The sequence below is a fragment of the Psammomys obesus genome, unplaced genomic scaffold, assembly GCF_907164565.1.
Source record: "Psammomys obesus unplaced genomic scaffold, mPsaObe1.curated_primary_1811, whole genome shotgun sequence".
In the NCBI taxonomy this organism is placed as follows: Eukaryota; Metazoa; Chordata; class Mammalia; order Rodentia; family Muridae; genus Psammomys; species Psammomys obesus.
In genome coordinates, this window is record NW_026596069.1 from 31,224,220 (window position 1) to 31,243,650 (window position 19,431).

The 19,431-nt window shown below is 38.3% G+C and overlaps 1 protein-coding gene across 3 annotated transcripts in view; it reads right to left on the minus strand.

The window, feature by feature from the left end:
• Xrcc4 (X-ray repair cross complementing 4) overlaps positions 1 to 19,431 on the minus strand; it is a 219,191-nt gene that overhangs the window by 110,754 nt on the left and 89,006 nt on the right. For 2 of the 3 annotated variants that reach the window (XM_055625805.1, XM_055625806.1), the window contains exons 5-6: positions 15,454 to 15,606; positions 13,421 to 13,512 (exon numbers count right to left, since the gene is read on the minus strand). In XM_055625805.1, coding sequence (XP_055481780.1) covers positions 13,421 to 13,512; positions 15,454 to 15,606 — 245 coding nt within the window. The remainder of the gene's footprint in view (positions 1 to 13,420; positions 13,513 to 15,453; positions 15,607 to 19,431) is intronic. The other variant, XM_055625807.1, reaches the window with a different exon arrangement.

Sequence of the window (19,431 nt, forward strand, 5' to 3'; positions counted from 1 at the left end):
ACATGTTTCCTTCTCATAAGCAGTGTGAAACAGACCAGTTTTCCCTACAGCTTCCCTAGCACTTGGTTTAGCTTGTATTCCTGGTAAGGAAGACTGGATTTTAGTTTAGGAAATTTACATTTCCCTATTGCCTGATAACATTTGGGAACTTCCATTTGGTTATTAGCTAATAGTAGATCCTCTATCTATGCCAATTTTAGTCTTTCGCCAACATTAGGTTAGGTTGCTCATTCTATCTTACTCATGGGTTTCTTTATTCAGGAAACAAGTTCATTGTCAGATGCATGACTTGCACTTACTTAATGATGTCCTTTTGAGGTATAAAAGTTTTTATGATAAAATACAATCAATTTTTGCCTGCTGTGTATTTTGCTTTTGATAGTATAGATAAAGACTAAGATTTTTTTTTCATTTAGCCTATGATATACTTAAGTGAGTTTTGGTGTTTCATGTTGAACAAACATTTAAGCTAATTTGCTTTTCAAATACATATCAAATGTCCAAATAAAACGGAGGAAAAAAATCAAATTACCCTTTCTGTTAAGTTGTCTTGGTAACTTTGCTAAGGATCAGTTGAACACATCCATAAAAGTTCATTCACAGACAATTCTGTTCAATTCACATAATGGCCTTCCTTATGCTACAACTAAACAGTCTTGATTTCTACAACTTTGCAGTAACTCTTAAGGCCCTGGTGTCTATGTTTAGGGTTGCTTTGGCTATTCAATTTTCATGTGAATTTTGATGAGCATGTTAGTTTCTAATTTCAGCAATGATTTTCTTAGGAATGCTTTGAACTTAAAATGGATATAATTGGATGACTTTAACTTAGGAAAATAAAAATTTACAATCACTAAACTCAAATGCTTTTGTATTTAATTCTTTCTCATAGTTTGAGGTTTTTGGCATATATGCTGGGATTGTTTGTATAAATATTATATAAATATATATTTTAATATATAAACTATATATGAATGTATAATTCAACTCAGTTCTCAGAAATCAGTATTATATGATAGTGGGCCTCACTCATGCTAAGATAATGCTTACTGGTAGGAACACATTCCCAGCCCTATTCTTCTTGACACTACTGTCGATTTTCTTTTCTTTTACAAACATAGAAAAATGATTGAATTTTGTGTATCAATATCACATATTAACACCAGGTTCACTCATCTGATATAATCATGTCAATAAAGTAACAGTTATCATTCTTAACCTGTCTGGGTGTTTCTTATTTATACTCACAAATAGCTATGCTGGCTGAAACCTGCAATACAAAGTCGACTAAAGTTAGGACATGATGACAGCATACATCCTTTATTTTTTAGATATTGAGGGGGTATTATTCAGCAGTTCACCTTTAACTATGATAAAGGTGTGAGGTTTTTCCAAAATGCTTTCATTAGGTTGAAGAAGTTCTGTTATATTGCCTTTCTGTTGAGTTTGTTTTTGTTAAAATGTGTGGGAATTTCCATGTGCTTTTTTGGATATGTATCAAAATCTCATTATGTTTGTGCATTAGTGTATTAGCAATCTAAGGTAAATTGACAAATTTTAAGATGCAATCTACTTTTCATTAGGAAGATGAAAATCAGTTGTTCATGATGTATATTTCATGATGTATATTTCCTGTTTCTAGTTTTACTTTGCTAATATTTTCATTAGTTTTTCTATCTATGGTAGATACAAAATATTTAGACATTACTCTATAATTTCTTCTATTATTTATGAACTTCACATTTTGCTAATATCAGCCTCAAAGACTGATGTGGCAGTATTAACATCTCTATTTACTCAAACAAAATTTCAGAGATTGTTACAAAAACTTTTCTAAAGAGTTAATTTTATTTAAATGCTAGGATGCCATCAGGGCCCATTGTTACATCTTGTTTAAACAATTAATTTTTTTAAATGATGGGATGCCATTAGAAATATCTTTGTGGAAATATTTTAAATAAATTGCATACTTTTATCATTGCTTGTTTGTTGTATCTCTGTTTTAAGCCTACTTATAGTCTTACAATTACTTTATTGTACAGTCTTCAGTCAAATATATGAAGGGGACACACAGTATTTACTTATATATATATATATATACATATATTATTTATCTTGATCTATATATTTCATGCTTCCATAATTTAATTTTTTCCTGTAATTCCTATTATAATTTCTGATAATTTCATCTTATCCTCAAAGATTTTTCTTAATGTTCCTGACAAGGCAGGCTTCTAATATCTTATTCTGCAAACATCATTTAATTTTAAAATTAGCATACACAATGTCAGTTATAGTAATAACATTTTCAAATAAGGTGTTACGGTGGATTGTCTCTCCTCCCTCCTCCCATGATCCCTTCCCTCCTCCTCTCACCTACTCTTTGGCCTTTCTTCTGCTTCCCTGTCTTATTTCATTTGGCTGTTCAACATCACCCCTGCTTCCCTCTCTTTTGCTCTTCATTAGTATGTTACATACACACAGCGGAATTTTACTCAATGATAAAAAAATAAAGTCTTGTACAGAAAAGTGGATGAAGCTGGAAAGCATTGCAATAAGCATGACTCCGAATGGTAAGAACCATGTGTTCTCTCCCAAATGTGGATCCCAGCGTGTGGTGTGCATATGTATGTGTATGGGTTAAGAAACTGAAAATGAATGTGGTTTTACTTTTTTCTTTACTTAGAAAGGCACTTCACTGGGTATAAAATTACAATTTTATATTCTTCTCTTTACTTTCAGAAATCTGTTAATGTCATTCCTTTTTCTTCTGCCTTCATAAGTTAACCACACTGGAGGTCCTGTGTAGGTAGTAGGTGTTGTGTTGCGCAGTTGCAATCAGTGACAATCTCCTCTCCACCCATGGTTTTCAGACTGATTAGGTATCTCAGTATGCATGTCTGGACATTATTCTACCTGGGGTTTATATTTTTGTATATTTTAGTAAGACTTTCACTATCTTGGGTCTTACTTCTTCAAGCGTTTGTATAGCTCCCATATTCTCTTCAGGAATTCATATGGACTTTTACCAACACCCCTGAGGTCATCTAAAAGGCTTCTGAGAGTCCGTTTACTTTTCTTTGACAATTTTTTGTTGTTCTTCTTATACATTATATGCTCTATTGATCAACCTTTAAGTCTACTGATTCTCTCTCTGCCATCTTGAATCACCTGTTGAGCTCCCCCCGTGGCTCTGTTATTTTAGCTATTGTAGTCTGCAACTCCAAAATTTCCATTTTGTACTTGTTAAATAATAATTTCTATCTCCTTGTTAAGAGTCTTTTCACGTTAACATATTATCATGCTCGTTTTTAATTCTTTAAGCATGTTTTCTTAAAATATTTTAATTGTGCTTTGAAGTCTTTTTCTACTGTACTCAACATCTGGGGAAAATCTGAAAGCTTCTATTGACTCTTTCCTTGCTCTCCCCGACTGGCTATGGATCATGGTTTCCTGTCTCCTCTTATGTCTGGTTTTGTTGAAAACTCACTTATTCATCACTGCCAAGACCATTACTTCCAGCAAGAAATGCCACCAGATGTGAATCTCAATCTCTGGTAAGATCAACTGAGTCTTTTTGGTCACATGCAAATTAGTTGTCAATCCTTCTGGTCTGCCAGTTCCCATGAGAATCCCCACACTAAGTTCACAAAAGGGGCACAGAGGAAGAATGGCAGTACTGGATAAAAATGTTACAGATGGTCAGTTCCTACCCACATTTCAATAGTCTGCAAGTAAAAGCAGTACTTGTGTTCCTGGTTGCCCTTCATGGATGTTCTGAAATGATTGTGTGTTTGCTTGTTTGTTTATTTGATCAATTTTAGATTCACTGTTGCTTTGAAAGGAAAGGAGACACCAGTCTTTTTTACTACATATACTCAGAGACATTTACACTATTTCCTTCTTTCTTTAGGAACACACAAAAAAGTAAGAATAGTTATCTAGGAAGTCATCTACCTATAACATAATATTAAACCTAAAGCTCAGGGAACACCATGGAAGCAGAGGCAGAAACACTGTGAGAACCAAAGGACACGTACATCTGCTAGGAGACTGTATTTGCTAACAAATACAGAGAGGGAAGCTGTACCCATGATGTCAAAACAGTATGTCTGCCTAAACAAGACATAAATAATAAAGTCAGTTACCATCACAAAATTAATAGGGAAATCTTCAAGGGTTAGGGATAATGGTTCTCCCTCTTTTAGACTCTAGATGAAGAGCTATAGACAAAGGAGGCAAAAAAGGGAGAACAAGCCTTCTCCCAAACATGGAGATGAACCCTTTTGACAATATCAAGTGGTCATCCCTAAAAACAAATATCAGCAACAATAATTAGGCTCAATAGATTATATTATATAGTCATATATATATATATATATAAAATATCATAATTTGAACCAACATACCTATATGTATAACAGTATTTTAAAACAGAAGCTATGAATTCAGCTAGAGAATGTGCACAAATGATGTAAATACAGTGTGCATATGTGAAATTAAAAAATAATCCAAGGAATACCAAGCAGAGCAAGATCATTAGAAACATGTATATCTAAATTTTCTGCACAGGTAACAGATCGTGAAGTTTTATTTGTTCAGTCTCCTGACAGCACACACAGGATCTCTCTATACACTCAGTTTTCTCAATAGCCTCCTGTCAATGGATAAGTGTTCATTATTAGGAAATTCCAAGTGTTTTAAATTTCAACCATGTTACAAAAGTTTATTAAAAAGATTAAAAGATTATTTATTGTTTTAAAAGACATTTCTTAAAATTCTTCTGTGTGCCCCAGGGTAATACTAAACAAACTAAATGAAGTCCTTCCTAGGACTTCATTCTCTCTGGAAAAATAATTGATATGAACTAGGAAATCTACAATTAGGGAAAGTCTGGACTTCTAATGCATATAATGTTGTTCAAAGCAATAATGACTACCTATGAAACACAGTACTGCTGGGAAACAAACCAAACTATCTTTTCAGAATAGAGCTAAGTTTTGATAAATTAAGCTTTCCATTTAGAATTCATAAATAAATATATCTCTGAAGAAGATGCTGGTAAGATTAAGAACATGTGCAGGTCTAAAGTGAAGGTTCAGAGTAATCTCTGTGGCAGTACAAGTTGCTCCCCCAGTGTGAGTGGAGATTCACTGTTGAAAGCAACAAGTCCTTTGATAATTAGAAATTTTAGGTTCTGTTATATTTTTAAAAGCAACTGTATCAGCACCCATCAACTGTTTGGCATGACCATTCATTTACTTTCAAAACGGCTATTTAATACCAATGTCCCTCCAGAAAGCCTAGACATTAAGCAGAAGCCCAAATGACTGACAGTAATTATACAGGGACTTTCCTGTTAGTTAAGATAGAGGATTAATTAAACTATTGTGCTAAATCTTGGGCCATTAATTATTCAAAGACATGAAAAAAAGCTTATTTATCTGTTTTTAATATCAGTGCTGTTTTAGTCTGCACTGAAGAAAGGCAAGGCATTATAGAAAAGCATTTTAGTATTTAATCTATTAGTAAGGTTAATTCAAATATTCTGCAATGGTAAGAAAAAATGTCTATCCTATTTGCCCTTGTGAATGAGATTAAGCATCTTCCCTAGGGACCTACATGTTGTTTAGCTTCTTTAGGACTATGGATTTTAGCATGTTTATCCTATATTAAATAGCTAATATCCACTTATAAGTAAGTGTATACCATATATGTCTTTCTGCTTCTGGGTTAACTCACTAAGGATGATCTTTTCCAGTTCCCACCACTTGCCTGCAAATTTCATGATTTCCTTGTTTTTGTTTTTGTTTTTTTTTTTTTTCTGTTCCATCTCTTTTTTATATTCTTTATTAATTACATTTTATTCACTTTGTATCCCCCCTGTGGTTACATCCCTCCTCCTGTCCGAATCCTTCCCTTCCTCCACCCTCTGCATGCATGCCCCTCCCCAAGTCCACTGATAGGGGAGGACTTCTTTTCCTTCCTTCTGATCCTAGTCAATTAGGTCTCATCAGGAGTGGATGCTTTGTCTCCTTCTGTGGCCTGGTAATGCTGCTTCCCCCTCAGGGGGAGGTAATTAAAGAGCAGGCCAGTCAGTTCATGTCAGAGATAGTCCCTGTTCCTATTACAATGGAACCCACTTGGATACTGAACTGCCAAGGGCTACATCTGTGCATGGTCCTTGGTTGGAGTATGAGTCTCAGGAAAGGTCCCTGTGCTCAGATTTTTTGGTTCTATTGCTCTCCTTGTGGAGTTCCTGTCCTCTCCAGATCTTACTGTTTTCTACTTCTTTCCTAAGATTCCCTGAACTCTGCCCAAAGGTTGTCCATAAGTCTCAGCATCTGCATTGACAGTCTGCAGGGCAGAGCCTTTCAGAGGTCCTCTGCATCAGGCTCCTGACTTGTTCCCTCTTTTCTCCTTCTTCTGATGTCCATCCTCTTTGCCTTTCTGGATAGGAATTGAACATTTTAGAAAGAGTCCTCCCTCTTGATTAGTTTCTTTAAGTGTACAGATTTTAGTAGGTTTTTCCTATATTATATGTCTATATGAGTGAGTATATACCATGTGTGTCTTTCTGCTTCTGGGACAGCTCACTCAGGATGATCCTTTCTAGGTCTGACCATTTACCTGCAAATTTCATGATTTCCTTGTTTTTTATTGCTGAGTAATATTCCATATTGTAGATGTACCACAATTGGCATCTGGGCTGTTTCCAGCTTCTGGCTATTACAAATAAGGCTGCTACAAACATGGTTGAGCAAATGTCCTTATTTGTACTTGAGACACTTTTGGGTATATGCGTAGAAGTGGTATAGCTGGATCTTGAGAAAGGGCTATTCCTAGTTATCTGAGAAAGCACCAGATTGCTTTCCAGAGTGGTTGTACAAATTTACATTCCCACCAGCAATGGAGGAGGGTTCCCCTTTCTCCACAACCTCTCCAGCATGTGTTGTCTCTTGAGTTTTTCATCTTACCCATTCTGATGGGTGTAAGGTGAAATCTTAGGGTTGTTTGATTTGCATTTCCCTGATGGCTAATGAGGTTGAGCATTTGTTTAAGTGTTTCTCTGCCATTCGATATTCCTCTATTGATAATTCTCTTTTTAGCTCTCTACTCCACTTTTTAATTGGATTATTTGAATTTTTGTTGTTTAACTTCTTTAGTTCTTTATATATACTGGATATTTGTCCTCTGTCAGATATAGGGTTGATGAAGATCCTTTCCCAATCTGTAGGCTGTTTTTTTGTTCTGATGACAGTGTCCTTTGCTTTACAGAAGCTTTTCAGTTTCATGAGGTCCCATTTATTGATTGTTTCATTTAGAGCCTGTGCTGTTGGTGTTCTGTTCAGAAGTTGTTTCCTGGGCCAATGAGTTCAAGGCTCTTCCCCACTTTTTCTTCTAAGCGGTTTAAAGTGTTTGGTTTTATGTTGAGTTCTTTGATCCACCTGGACTTTAGTTTTGTGCAGGGTGATAAGTATGGATCTATTTGCATTTTTCTACATGTAGACATCCAGTTAGACCAGCAGCATTTGTTGAAGATGCTGTCTCATTTCCATTGAATGGTTTTGGCATCTTTGTCAAAAATCAGGTGTCCATAAGTGTGTGGATTTATGTCAGGGTCTTCTATTTGATTCCATTGAACCACCAGTCTGTTTCTATGCCAGTACCATGCAGTTTTTAGTATTGTTGCTCTATAGTACAGCTTGAGATCATGGATGTAGATACCTCCTGAAGATCTTTTACTGTAGAAAATTGTTTGTCTTTTAAACCATACCAACTCATAAAATTCTTTGAACTGGCTAAAATTCTCATATTCCATTGATCCACCATTCTGTTTCTATGGAATATTAATCACCAATGAAAAACAAGGAAATCATGAAATTTGCAGGTTGGTGGGAACTGGAAAAGGTCATCCTGAGTGATCTATCCCAGAAGCAGAAAGACACACATGGTATATACTCACTCATATAGACTTATAATATAGGATAAACCTACTACAATCTGTACATCTAAAGAAACTAATCTAGAGGGAGGATTCTTGCTAAAATGCTCAATCCCCATTGCAAAAGGCAAAGAGGATAGACATCAGAAGAAGAAAACAGGAAACATGTTAGGAGGCTCCCACAGAGGGCTGCTGAAAGGCTCTGCCCTGCAGACTATCAAAGCAGATGTTGAGAGTTATGGACAAACTTTGGGTAGAGTGCAGGAAATCTAATGAAAGAAGTGGGAAATAGTAAAATCTGGAAAGGACAGGAACTCCACAATGGGAGCAACAGAACCAACAAATTTGAACACAGGGGTCTTTCCTGAGACTCATACTCCAACCAAGGAACATTCATGGAGATAACCTAGAAGCTCTGCTCAGATGTAGCCCATGGCAGTTCAGTGCCCAAGTTGGTTTCATAGTAATGGAAACGGAGACTATCTCTGACATGAACTGATTGGCCTGCTTTTTAATTATCTCCCCCTGAGTGGGGGGCAGCCTTACTAAGACACAGAGGAAGACAATGCAGCCACTCCTGATGAGACCTAACAGACTAGGATCAGAAGAAAGAAAAAGAAACCCTCTGCTACCAGTGGACTTGGGGAGGGGCATGCATGGAGAAGGGGAAGGAAGGGAGGGATTGTAGGAGAGTAGGAGGGAAACTAGAGGGGGGATACAAAGTAAATAAAGTGTAATTAAAAATAAAATTAAATTAAAAAATTCTCATATTCTTATGTAATTAAATTTATTTTAATATATAACTTTTACGTTATAGATCCATGTAGTTCTGAAATAATATTAAAAGAGTTTATAATTAAAAACTGTTCATTGCACTATATCTGATACTTGGGCACTCATAACTTTCTATTACTTTGTGAGGTTTTATTATTCATTAAACTAAACTAGTGTTTTTTTGTTGTTGTTGTTGTTTTTCATTTGAATAGAAAAACACTGTTTCCTGTACAGAAGAGTGTTTCACAGTATTTATAATAACCCTTCAGGTTCCAAGTGGAAAAAAAAAATACCACTTTGAGGCAAGGGGAATGAAGAATACCTAGGAAATTCTTCAAGTCTATGAGTCATTTAAATCACTTAGGGCCTGGAGAGATGGATCAGCAGTTGGGAGTACAGGCTATTCTTTCAAAGGACCCAGGTTCAGTTCCCAGCACCCATATGGCAGCACACAGCTGTCTGTAATCTAGCTCCAGATGTCCTGACAACCTCACACAAACATGCATGCATGCAAAACACCAATGCACATAAAATGGAAATAAAATTTTAAAAATCAGTTACATGAGAATGAAGGTAGCTTCACTATAGTAACGTCAGCTATTTTAGCTGTTGGAATCTTAATCTGTAACAAAACAAAAACTCTACCAAACCTAGGCGCATAGCATGCAGTTATAATTTTAAAAATGATCTCATTAATGTTATTTTAAACTATCTCAAATTCTGGACATCAAGATATTGGGAAAGTAAACCTTCCCAGAGAAAAACATATTTGGTAATTTGGAACTCTTTTTAGCCAATAAGTTCCTCCTAAGAGCTTTAAGATCTGTTTATTTTAAACAATGTTAAGAACTGAACTCTAGGCCTTATACAAGCCGGATACTCTTCAACTTAGTTCTGTCTCCCAGTGCTCAAGGTCTTCATCCTACATAAGCATGATACAGCCTACATGACTGGCCTACTTGCCAGGAGTTAGTTTTTTTATATAATTTTTATTTTTTTATATTAATCAGGTTATTTACTTTGTATCCCAGCCATAGCCCCCTCGCTCTTTCCCTCACAACCCCATCCTCCCTCCCTCATCTCCACCCTGCTCCTTTCCAAATCCAATACAGGGGAGATCCTTCTCTCCTTCCATCTGACCCTAGCTTATCAGGTATCTTCAGAACTGGCTGCAATGTTCTCCTCTGTGGCCTAGAAAGGCTGTTCCTCTCTCGGGGGTTGGGGGGAGGTAAAAAAGCCTGCCATTGAGTTCATGTCAGAAAAAGTACCTCCCTGTTCCCCTTAATAGGGCACTCACTTGGATACTGAGCTACCAGAGGCTACAACCAAGCAGGTGTTCTAGGTTATATCAATCCATGGTCCTTGGTTAGAGAAACTGTCTCATAAAAGACTCCAGTGCAGGGGTTCTAAGTTATCTCCATGCATGGTACTTGGTTGGAGAATGAGTCTCTGGGAAGACCCCTGTGTTCAAATTTCTGGTTCTGTTGCTCTCCTTGTGGAGTTCCTGTCCTCTCTGGATCTTAATAATTCCCACTTCTTAATAAGATTCCATGCACTCTGCCCAACAGTTGGCCATAAGTCTTAGCATCTGCTTTGTTAGTCTGCAGCTCAGAGTCTTGCAGAGACCCTCCATGGCGGGTTTCTAGCTTGTTTCTTGTTTTCTTCTTCTTCTAATATCCTTCCTCTCTGCCTTTCCGAATGGGGATTGAGCAGTGGACTTGGGGAGGGGCATGTGTGAAGAAGGGGATAGGAGGGTGGGATATGGAGGGGAGGAGGGAGGGACTTATGGTGGAATATAAAGTGAATAAAGTATAATTAATTTTAAAAAGTCAACAATAAAAAAAGAAGACTCCTGTGCCCAGATATATTTGGTCCTTGTGGAGCTCCTGTCCTCTCCAGGTCATACTAACTCCTCCTTCTTTCATATGATTCCCTGCACTCTGACGAGAATTTGGTTATGAGTCTCAGCATCTGCTTTGATACATTGCTAGGTAGAGTCTTTCAGAGGCTCTCTGTGGTAGGCTCCTGTCCTGGTACTTGTTTTCACCTACTTCCAATGTCCATCCCATTTGTCTTTCTAAAGTGATGATTGATGCTTTCTTAGACAATTAGAAATAGTGCTTCCTCAAGATCCAGCTATACCACTTCTAGGCATATATCCAAAAGATGCTCAAGTATACAACAAGGATATTTGCTCAACCATGTTTGTAGCAGCTTTATTCATAATAGCCAGAGCCTGGAAACAACCCAGATGTCCATCAGTGGAGGAATGGATACAGGAATTGTGGTAATGGAATACTACTCAGCAATTAAAAACAAGGAAATCGTGAAATTTGCAGGCAAATGGTGGGGTCAAGAAAAGATTATCCTGAGTAAGGTATCCCAGGGGCAGAAAGACACACATGGTATATACTCACTTATAAGTGGGTAACTAGGCCTATGAGATAGGATAAACATACTAAAATCTGTACACCTAAAGAATATGAAAAAAGAGGAGCCAGGGTAAGAAGATTAATCCTCACTTAGGGAGTTAATTTGTAATAGTCCTAAAAACAGAGGGAATTTTAAACAGTGGGTAGTAAGAGAAAAATGATTATATATAAAACTACTATATAAACATAAGTTCTAAACTACAATGTCCAGATTCTACTTCTGGATAAAAGTATAAATGTAAACAGATCTTACAGATGTGGTGGAACACACCTTTAATCTAAGCACCAAGGAGGCAGAGACAGGAGGATTTCTTTGAGTTTGAGGTCAGCCTTATCTACATAGTGAGTTCTAGGATAGCCAGAGCTACATGAAATACTACATCTCAAAGGAGAAAAAAAAAGGAATTAGATATATCTTTCCCTGAACAAATATGGTTGAATAAGTGAACTTCCTATTCACAAAGGAACATAGAAGTCACATAAACAACTCATGAGTACTGTGGGAATTTTAATAACTGATAACAATAGTCACATAATAAAATTACTACCAAATTACAAAGTCAAACACTTTTTTAGAAATGGCTTCTTGAAAGATAGAGTAAGTACTGTATTAATGCTCAATGACTTTTCACTCACTTGTTTTAGTATTTGGAAGGTAGACATACCTGAAACAGTAATGTCTACAAGAAAGTTTCAGGTTTACATATATCTCAGGAAATCAAGATGCTGGAAGTTCAGAAAGGAGATCCAGTTCAGCTTCAAACTCAGGCATAAAGCACACGGCATGAGACCTGCATTGAAGTCACCATGGCTTGCACAGTGTAAAAGGCTGCATTACAGGCTCAAAACACCCCCTGCAAAAGCTGGTAATCTACAGAGGCAGATCCACCTAACATGCAAGCCTTCCTCTCGGGTCTGTGTATGAAGTTTGTGGTTCAAAATCAAAGTTTCAGGTCTGAGATTTGTTTTTATTAAGAACAAATATTGTCTTCCTCTGCGGCCTGGTTAGGCTACTACCCCCCTCAGGAGAAGGTGATCAAAGAACAGGCCATTCAGTTCATGTCAGGGACAATTCCTGTTACCATTACTGTGAAACCCACTTGGACACTGAACTGCCATGGGCTAAATATGTGCAGGGGTTCTACATTATCCCCATGAATGGTCCTTGGTTAGAGTATCAGTCTCAGAAAAGACCCCTGTGCCCATATTTTTTGGTTCTGTTGCTCTCCTTGTGAAGCTCCTGTCCTCTCCAGGTCTTACTATATCCTCCTTCTTTCATAAGATTCCCTGCACTCTGCCCATAGTTTGGCTATAAGTCTCAGCATCTGCTCTGATACCCTAGAGGGTAGAGCCTTTCAGAGGCCCTCTGTGGTAGACAGTGCAGCCACTCCAGATGAGACCTGATTGACTAGGATCAGAAGGAAGGAGAGGAGGACCTCCCCTATCAGTGGACTTGGGGAGGGAAATGGGTAGAGAAGGGAGAAGGAAGAGGATTGGCATGGGAGGAGGGAAGGGGGGATACAAAGTAAATAAACTGTAATTAATAGAAATAAATATAGAAATAAAGAACAAATAATTAAAAATAAAAAAGAACTATGGGCTTATATGACAAATATTTAGTTGAGAGTTACATGACATGTAAAACAAAGGAAAAATAGTAAATAACTAAGAGAGGTTATAAATTTGCCAAACTTAAAATATTACAGTTATAATCAAGGTTGGGTAAAACTGGGTTTAACATATAAAAGGCTCCAATCTCATGTACACACACTTATTGATACATTTATTTCTCATCGATAATTTTCATCTTCTATATGTACTGGTGAGATATGCTATTTAGTTTTAAGAACCAAATCAAAGTCTACAGCAGTTATTACAAATTCTGAAAAGTTTAAAATGATAAACCAGATTTTTCTCTTTCTTTGCATTTTAATGACTGTTTATACAGTTGTGAAATCATAAGCACATACTAAATAACACAGTAGGTTGTATTTATATATTTGTGTATCCATATAAATCCACATAATGGATAGATGGACGCAAAAGTAACTGGGGACATAAGCCTGTCATCCCAGAGGGAATGCCATGGGAAAAGTTAGAGGGAGGGAACTTGGGTAAAGAGAAGAATGGGAAGAGGGAAAGGGCAGTAGTTTCATGCTAATGAAAAAGTATAGAAAAATTTTTTCATATGATTTTTCACTTTGGTTTCATAGTATAATAGTAAGGCCAAGTGACACATTAAGCACATGAGGAAGTATGGCCCTCTCACCTGCAGCCGGCCCCGAAGCCCCACTGTCTTCATCAGTGCTCGCATCATAAGCTGTATCATGGTCAGGTGTTTTTTCAGAACATGTAGTTTCCCTGAAAATAGATGAAGGTAGAAATGGAAATCATCAGTTCACTCTAGCCAACTATCTAATTTAACATGCAAATACAGAAAAATATTCCTGAAAAAAAAGTTGTGATCACACAGATAGTGAACCATGTGATTTACATATAATCACTGAAAGAGATTTCACCTTACACCTATCCGAATGGCTAAGATCAAAAACTCAAGTGACAACATATGCTGGAGAGGTTGTGGAGAAAGGGGAACCCTCCTCTACTGCTGGTGGGAATGTAAACTTGTACAACCACTCTGGAAATCAATCTGGCACTTTCTCAGACAACTAGGAATAGCGCTTCCTCAAGATCCAGCCATACCACTCCTAGGCATATATCCAAAAGAGGCTCAAGTACACAAAAAGGACATTTGCTCAACCATGTTTGTAGCTGCTTTATTTGTAATAGCCAGAAGCTGGAAACAGCCCAGATGCCCCTCAACTGAAGAATGGATGCAGAAACTGTGGTACATCTATACAATGGAGTATTACTCAGCAATGAAAAAAAGAAAATCATGAAATTTGCAGGTAAATGGTGGGACCTGGAAAGGATCATCCTGAGTGAGTTGTCCCAGAAGCAAAAAGACACACACAGTATATACTCACTCATATAAACATACAACATAGGATAAACCCACTAAAATCGGTACATCTAAACAAACTAAGCAAAAGAGAGGAACCTAACAAAAACACTCAATCCCCATCCTGAAAGGCAAGGAGAATGGACATCAGAAGAAGAAGAAAACAGGAAACAACCTAGGAACCTGCTACAGAGGGTCTCTGAAAGCCAGAAGAAGAAAACAGGAAACAACCTAGGAACCTGACACAGAGGGCCTCTGAAAGCCTCTGCCCGGCAGACTATCAAAACAGATGCTGAGCCTGATGGCCAACTGATGGGCAGTGTGAATGGAATTTTATGTAAGAAGTAGGAAATAGTAAGAGCTGGAGGGGAAGGGAACTCCACAAGGAGAGCAACAGAACAAGATAATTTGAACACAGGGAACTTCCCAGAGACTCATAGTCCAACCAAGGACTATTCGTGGAGATAACCTAGAACTCCTGCACAGATGTAGCCCATGGCTGTTCAGTGTCCAAGTGGGTTACATAGTAATGGGAAGAGGGACTGCCTCTGACATAATCTGATTGGCCTGCTCTTTGATCACCTTCCCCTGAGGGGGGAGCAGCCCTACCAGGCAACAGTAGAGGACAATGCAGCCACTTTTGATGAGAACTGATAGACTAAGATCAGAAAGGAGAGGAGAACCTCCCCTATCAGTGGAATTGGGGAGGGGCATGCATGCAGAAAGGGGAGGGAGGGTTGGATCCGGAAGGGAGGAGGGAGGGGCTTATGGGGGGATACAAAATGAATAAAGTGAAATTAATAAAAAATTTAAAAAAAAAACACCTAGAAAGTCCTGCAATGGTCTAACCAGATGTCTACATGTAGAAAAATGCAAATAGATCCATACTTACCACCCTGCACAAAACTAAAGTCCAAGTGGATCAAAGACCTCAACATAAAACCAGACACACTAAACCTCTTAGAAGAAAAAGTGGGGAAGAGCCTTGAACTCATTGGCACAGGAGACTACTTCCTAAAGAGAACACCAACAGCACAGGCTCTAAGAGCAACAATCAATAAATGGGACCTCATGAAACTAAAAAGCTTCTATGAAGCAAAGGACACTGTCATCAGAACAAAATGACAACCTGAATGCTGTACTTTAACTGAGACCACGAGATGACATGGAGAAATTGTGTGGAGAATGTGCTGGAACAACTTAGAATGACTAAAGCCAGATTACAAAAAAAAAAAAAAAAAATCCATATTACTAAAAGTTGGCACTTAAAGTTGCAACTGTCTGTAAGGACATTCTCCTTAGTTTACACTTCTGTTATCTAAGAGCAGAAGGGATGTTACCTTTCAGCTCTGGCACTCTTTTCCAGCTGCTCCACTTCACTTAACAACTTATGCAAACTTCGGATCTTTGCTTTCTTCTCATTCAGCACCAAGATAAATCGCTGATACAGATCTGCCTCCAAGGTTTCTTTGGCACTTACACATTTCTCAAATCTAAAAATTTAAACAAGTACGCAAACTACAAATCATATACATTTTATATCATTAATCATTCAATCTCATGACTTCAAAAAAACTTATGCAGGTTATTTTTATATATGCTTTCAAAGGCTTAAACATTTTAAGGAGCGAGTTGAACCCTTAATGTGTCCCACAACACACATAATTAAACATACAGAGAATTTATTCCAGGATAAAAAGGAACATCTAACAGTGCGATTCTGGAACCAATTAGTGCACATTTTTTAGCACAGATTTGACTAAGGCTGCCATTCTATGATACTGTAGAACATGTGTGTTCTACCAACTGTTTCATGCTCAGTGCCTAGCAGATATGTCCAGCATATCTGGACATTCATGAGATAAACAAAAGAAGTGAGTTCACAGGCATAATTTTTCCATTGCTGATTTATTACACATGTCCAATAGTATTTTCCTTTTCAGCACTCCATTCCATAGCTTCTCTGAGCCCACCTTCCTAGGTGCCAACCAGTCAGGCTCTCGATTGGTTTGAGAACAATGTGACACAGACTTTGAAGTCCTCCTCCTAGGAAATGTTCTCTCTCCTTGTGAACCTTCCATGTGTAAATGACTGGTCCTATAAACTGGGAGACTAATCTGAGTTCTTCAGCAGAACTATGTCCCTACTAGGGGTTGAGGAATTACTTCCTAAAGGGCAGGAGTTGGCATATGTATCTCTTTGTCCACTTAACAGTGGCAAAGGGGGGTTGGTGGACTTGTTTTGCTTCACTGGATACAGAATACACCAGTGGTTTGTGGTACCACTCAGGAATGTTTGCTTACTCTTCGGTCTTTCGATTTTCAAGATACTGGCAACGCTTATGATTTATTTTACGTAAGGGTTCGTTATTGGATATATAATTTCAGATGTAAACTGTCATCAGATGAACATTCTCCTATTTTCATATAATACTGTCTCAAATAACAAAAGAAATTTAAATATTAATAGAACATATTTATGTATACACATAATCTACCTCAGTATTTATAATAATAAAATACTTTAATTACTTTTATTAATACAAATATGTATAGCACAATAGATTTCAAGTATATCACAGTTTCTCACAGAAAAATTGAGAAACAGTAACAAATTCATGATCTATCAGATTTAATCTCATATTTAATTTTCATGTAAAAAGTCCCTGAAGTTCTTGACTGAAAGATTTTCACATATATTAACTATCCAGCAGTATCAAGCTAATTCCTATAACCTTATGAAAACTACCATTTATATAAAACATTAAATTATAAAAAGACATCAAGTGGAAATCTCATATAAATTTAATAAAATGGGGACTAATCAAAAAACCATACCACAACTTAACATCATTTCTATTACAAAAAAAAATGTTATGCATCATATAGGATTAACCTTTCCTGCTTTTAGGCACTTACTGCAATAAAGTAGTCATCAAATAGGATAACACTTCCCAGAAAAAGCTGAGCTGTATGGCATAGAGTATATTATTATAAGCAGAAATAGAACACAAATTTACTCTCCTTTATTGCTTTCTCAACAGAATCAGAGAATATTAGCCATTTATCTAATTTTTAGCACTTAAGCCATACATAGCATGTGGCTTACATTATATTTAAAACGAATTTGCCATAGCAGTATACTGTTGCTATGCCTTACATATTACTTGCCTCCTGCCAAACTTCTATATGAAAAGCGTGACAAGATTTAATAGTTAAGGGGGCGGAGCCAAGATGGCGACTAGCACACACAGTTTCCGAGCTGTGGAAGAGATAAAGTTCTGAGTTGATGAGTGGAAGAACTTCTGAAGCCAGGGAAACAACGGAGAGACTTTCTAAACAACAGGGAACATCACAGGAGGTGAAAACCTTGGTCTCGGGTCACGCAGGGTCTTGTTTGGAGAAGGTGAGAAACTATCCTTTGATCTCTCGGCACTCCCCTCCCCCAGACCTCCCTCCTCCTCAGCACAGCTGACTCACCTTTCTCAGCGCAGACCTAACTGCCTGGGGCCTGCAGCCACTGAGGCGGAGCCCCAAGCCCTTTATCAGCAAAGGCCAGCAGTACTGTGTCTTGGAGCCCCAGATTCGAGCTGCAGCTGCACCAATATCCCAGGGCCCAAGTCTCCTAGACGCCATACTAGCTCCGCAGGAGCGCCATCACTGACGGTGGTACGGCCCGCCCAATCCCACAGTGACAGAGAATACGCTATATACTCACCAAAACCAGACAGAAACACCATACAAACTAGACACACCAGGCGCTGGGCCTCCGAAGCTTGGAGAGCACAGTGAAGAGACCCCAGGACTTCCCAGAAAGCATCTGGACTAGCCACCCAGTCTCCAGTTACAGTGGGACTTTCTAACCTGGTGGCGGAGCAGCACTGAGCTGGCGGGGCACATCAGCCCTCCAGTTTAAGACTAACCAGGGCCAAACCAGAGAACAGAAAGTCTGGTTACCCTGATTCCTACTGACGTGACCACCCTGAAATCTCCAGCTGCAGCAAGACCTCATAACCTGGCAGTGACAGCAGCACGGAACTGGCGGAGCACATCAAAGAAGCAGGGCCAAACCAAAGAGCAGAGAGCTCAGATACCCCGATCTCTGCCAAGTGCCCTGCCTGTAAGTGAGTGCACCCTTGAGAATCTGCAGCTCCCCTGATCCTGGGTCCTTTTAAAACAGAAGCCAGGCATCGAACCCCCTCCCACCCATATACCCACTTTGGGAAACAGAGGGGCACTTGGAACATTGAAGTTCCTGCTCTGTGGGTCTAATTGAGGAGTTAAGGCAGTTAATGCCAGAAATTGCGCTGCGATCATCACTAGCGCTTGCGACATATACATTGCAGAGCCCCTCCCACACACTCAAGGGTTCAACATTAGCCATCACTCTGTCCCTCGAGACACATGCCCAAGCCCACTTACACACACACACACACACACACACACACACACACGCATGCATGCTTGCATTTGCCTCTGTTTGCGCCTGCGTACTTTCCTCCCACAGGTACAGCTAGTCCTCAGCACACGCTAAGGACACGGGACCTTTCTCAACTTCCTGAAGAATTCTCCAGACTCGAGAGAGACAGTACCAGTCTGATCGGCAGAATCCAAAAACAAACAGGGAAGGTCTCAGATAAGCCAATGGCCAGGGGTAGGCGAAAGAACACTTCCAACATAAATCAGGACATCATGACTTCACCAGCAAACCCCAAATTCGATGGATACTCCAATTCATCAGAAGCACAGGAAAATGACCTTAAAGCCATGCTTGCTCAATTATTTGAGGCTCATAAGGAGGAAATGAACAAATCTTTCAAAGAGTTGGCCAGTCAATTGGAGGTAAAGAAAGAAGAAATAGACAAAACCCTTAAAGAAACACAGGCAAACATAGCCAAACAAATAGAGGCACAAGTAGAGAAAAAATTAGTGGCATACAAAAAGGAAATGAACAAAGAAATAGAGTCCATCGTAGAGAGACAGGAATCCAAATTCAAACACATGGAAGAAATGGTGCAAGGCATGACAACAGAATTAGAATCAATAAAGAAAACACAAAATGAGAAAACTCTTGAGCTGGAGAACTTTGAGAAAAGATCAGGAACCACAAAAGTAAGCATCACCAACAGAATACAAGAGATGGAAGAGAGAATCTCTGGAGCTGAAGACACACTTGCAGAAATTGATACTTCTCTCAAAGAAAAAGTAAAATCAGAAAAATTCCAATCACAAAATATCCAAGAAATCAAGGATGCTATGAAAAGACAAAATCTAAGAATAATAGGAAGTGATGAAAAAGAAGACTCCAGGCTCCAAGGT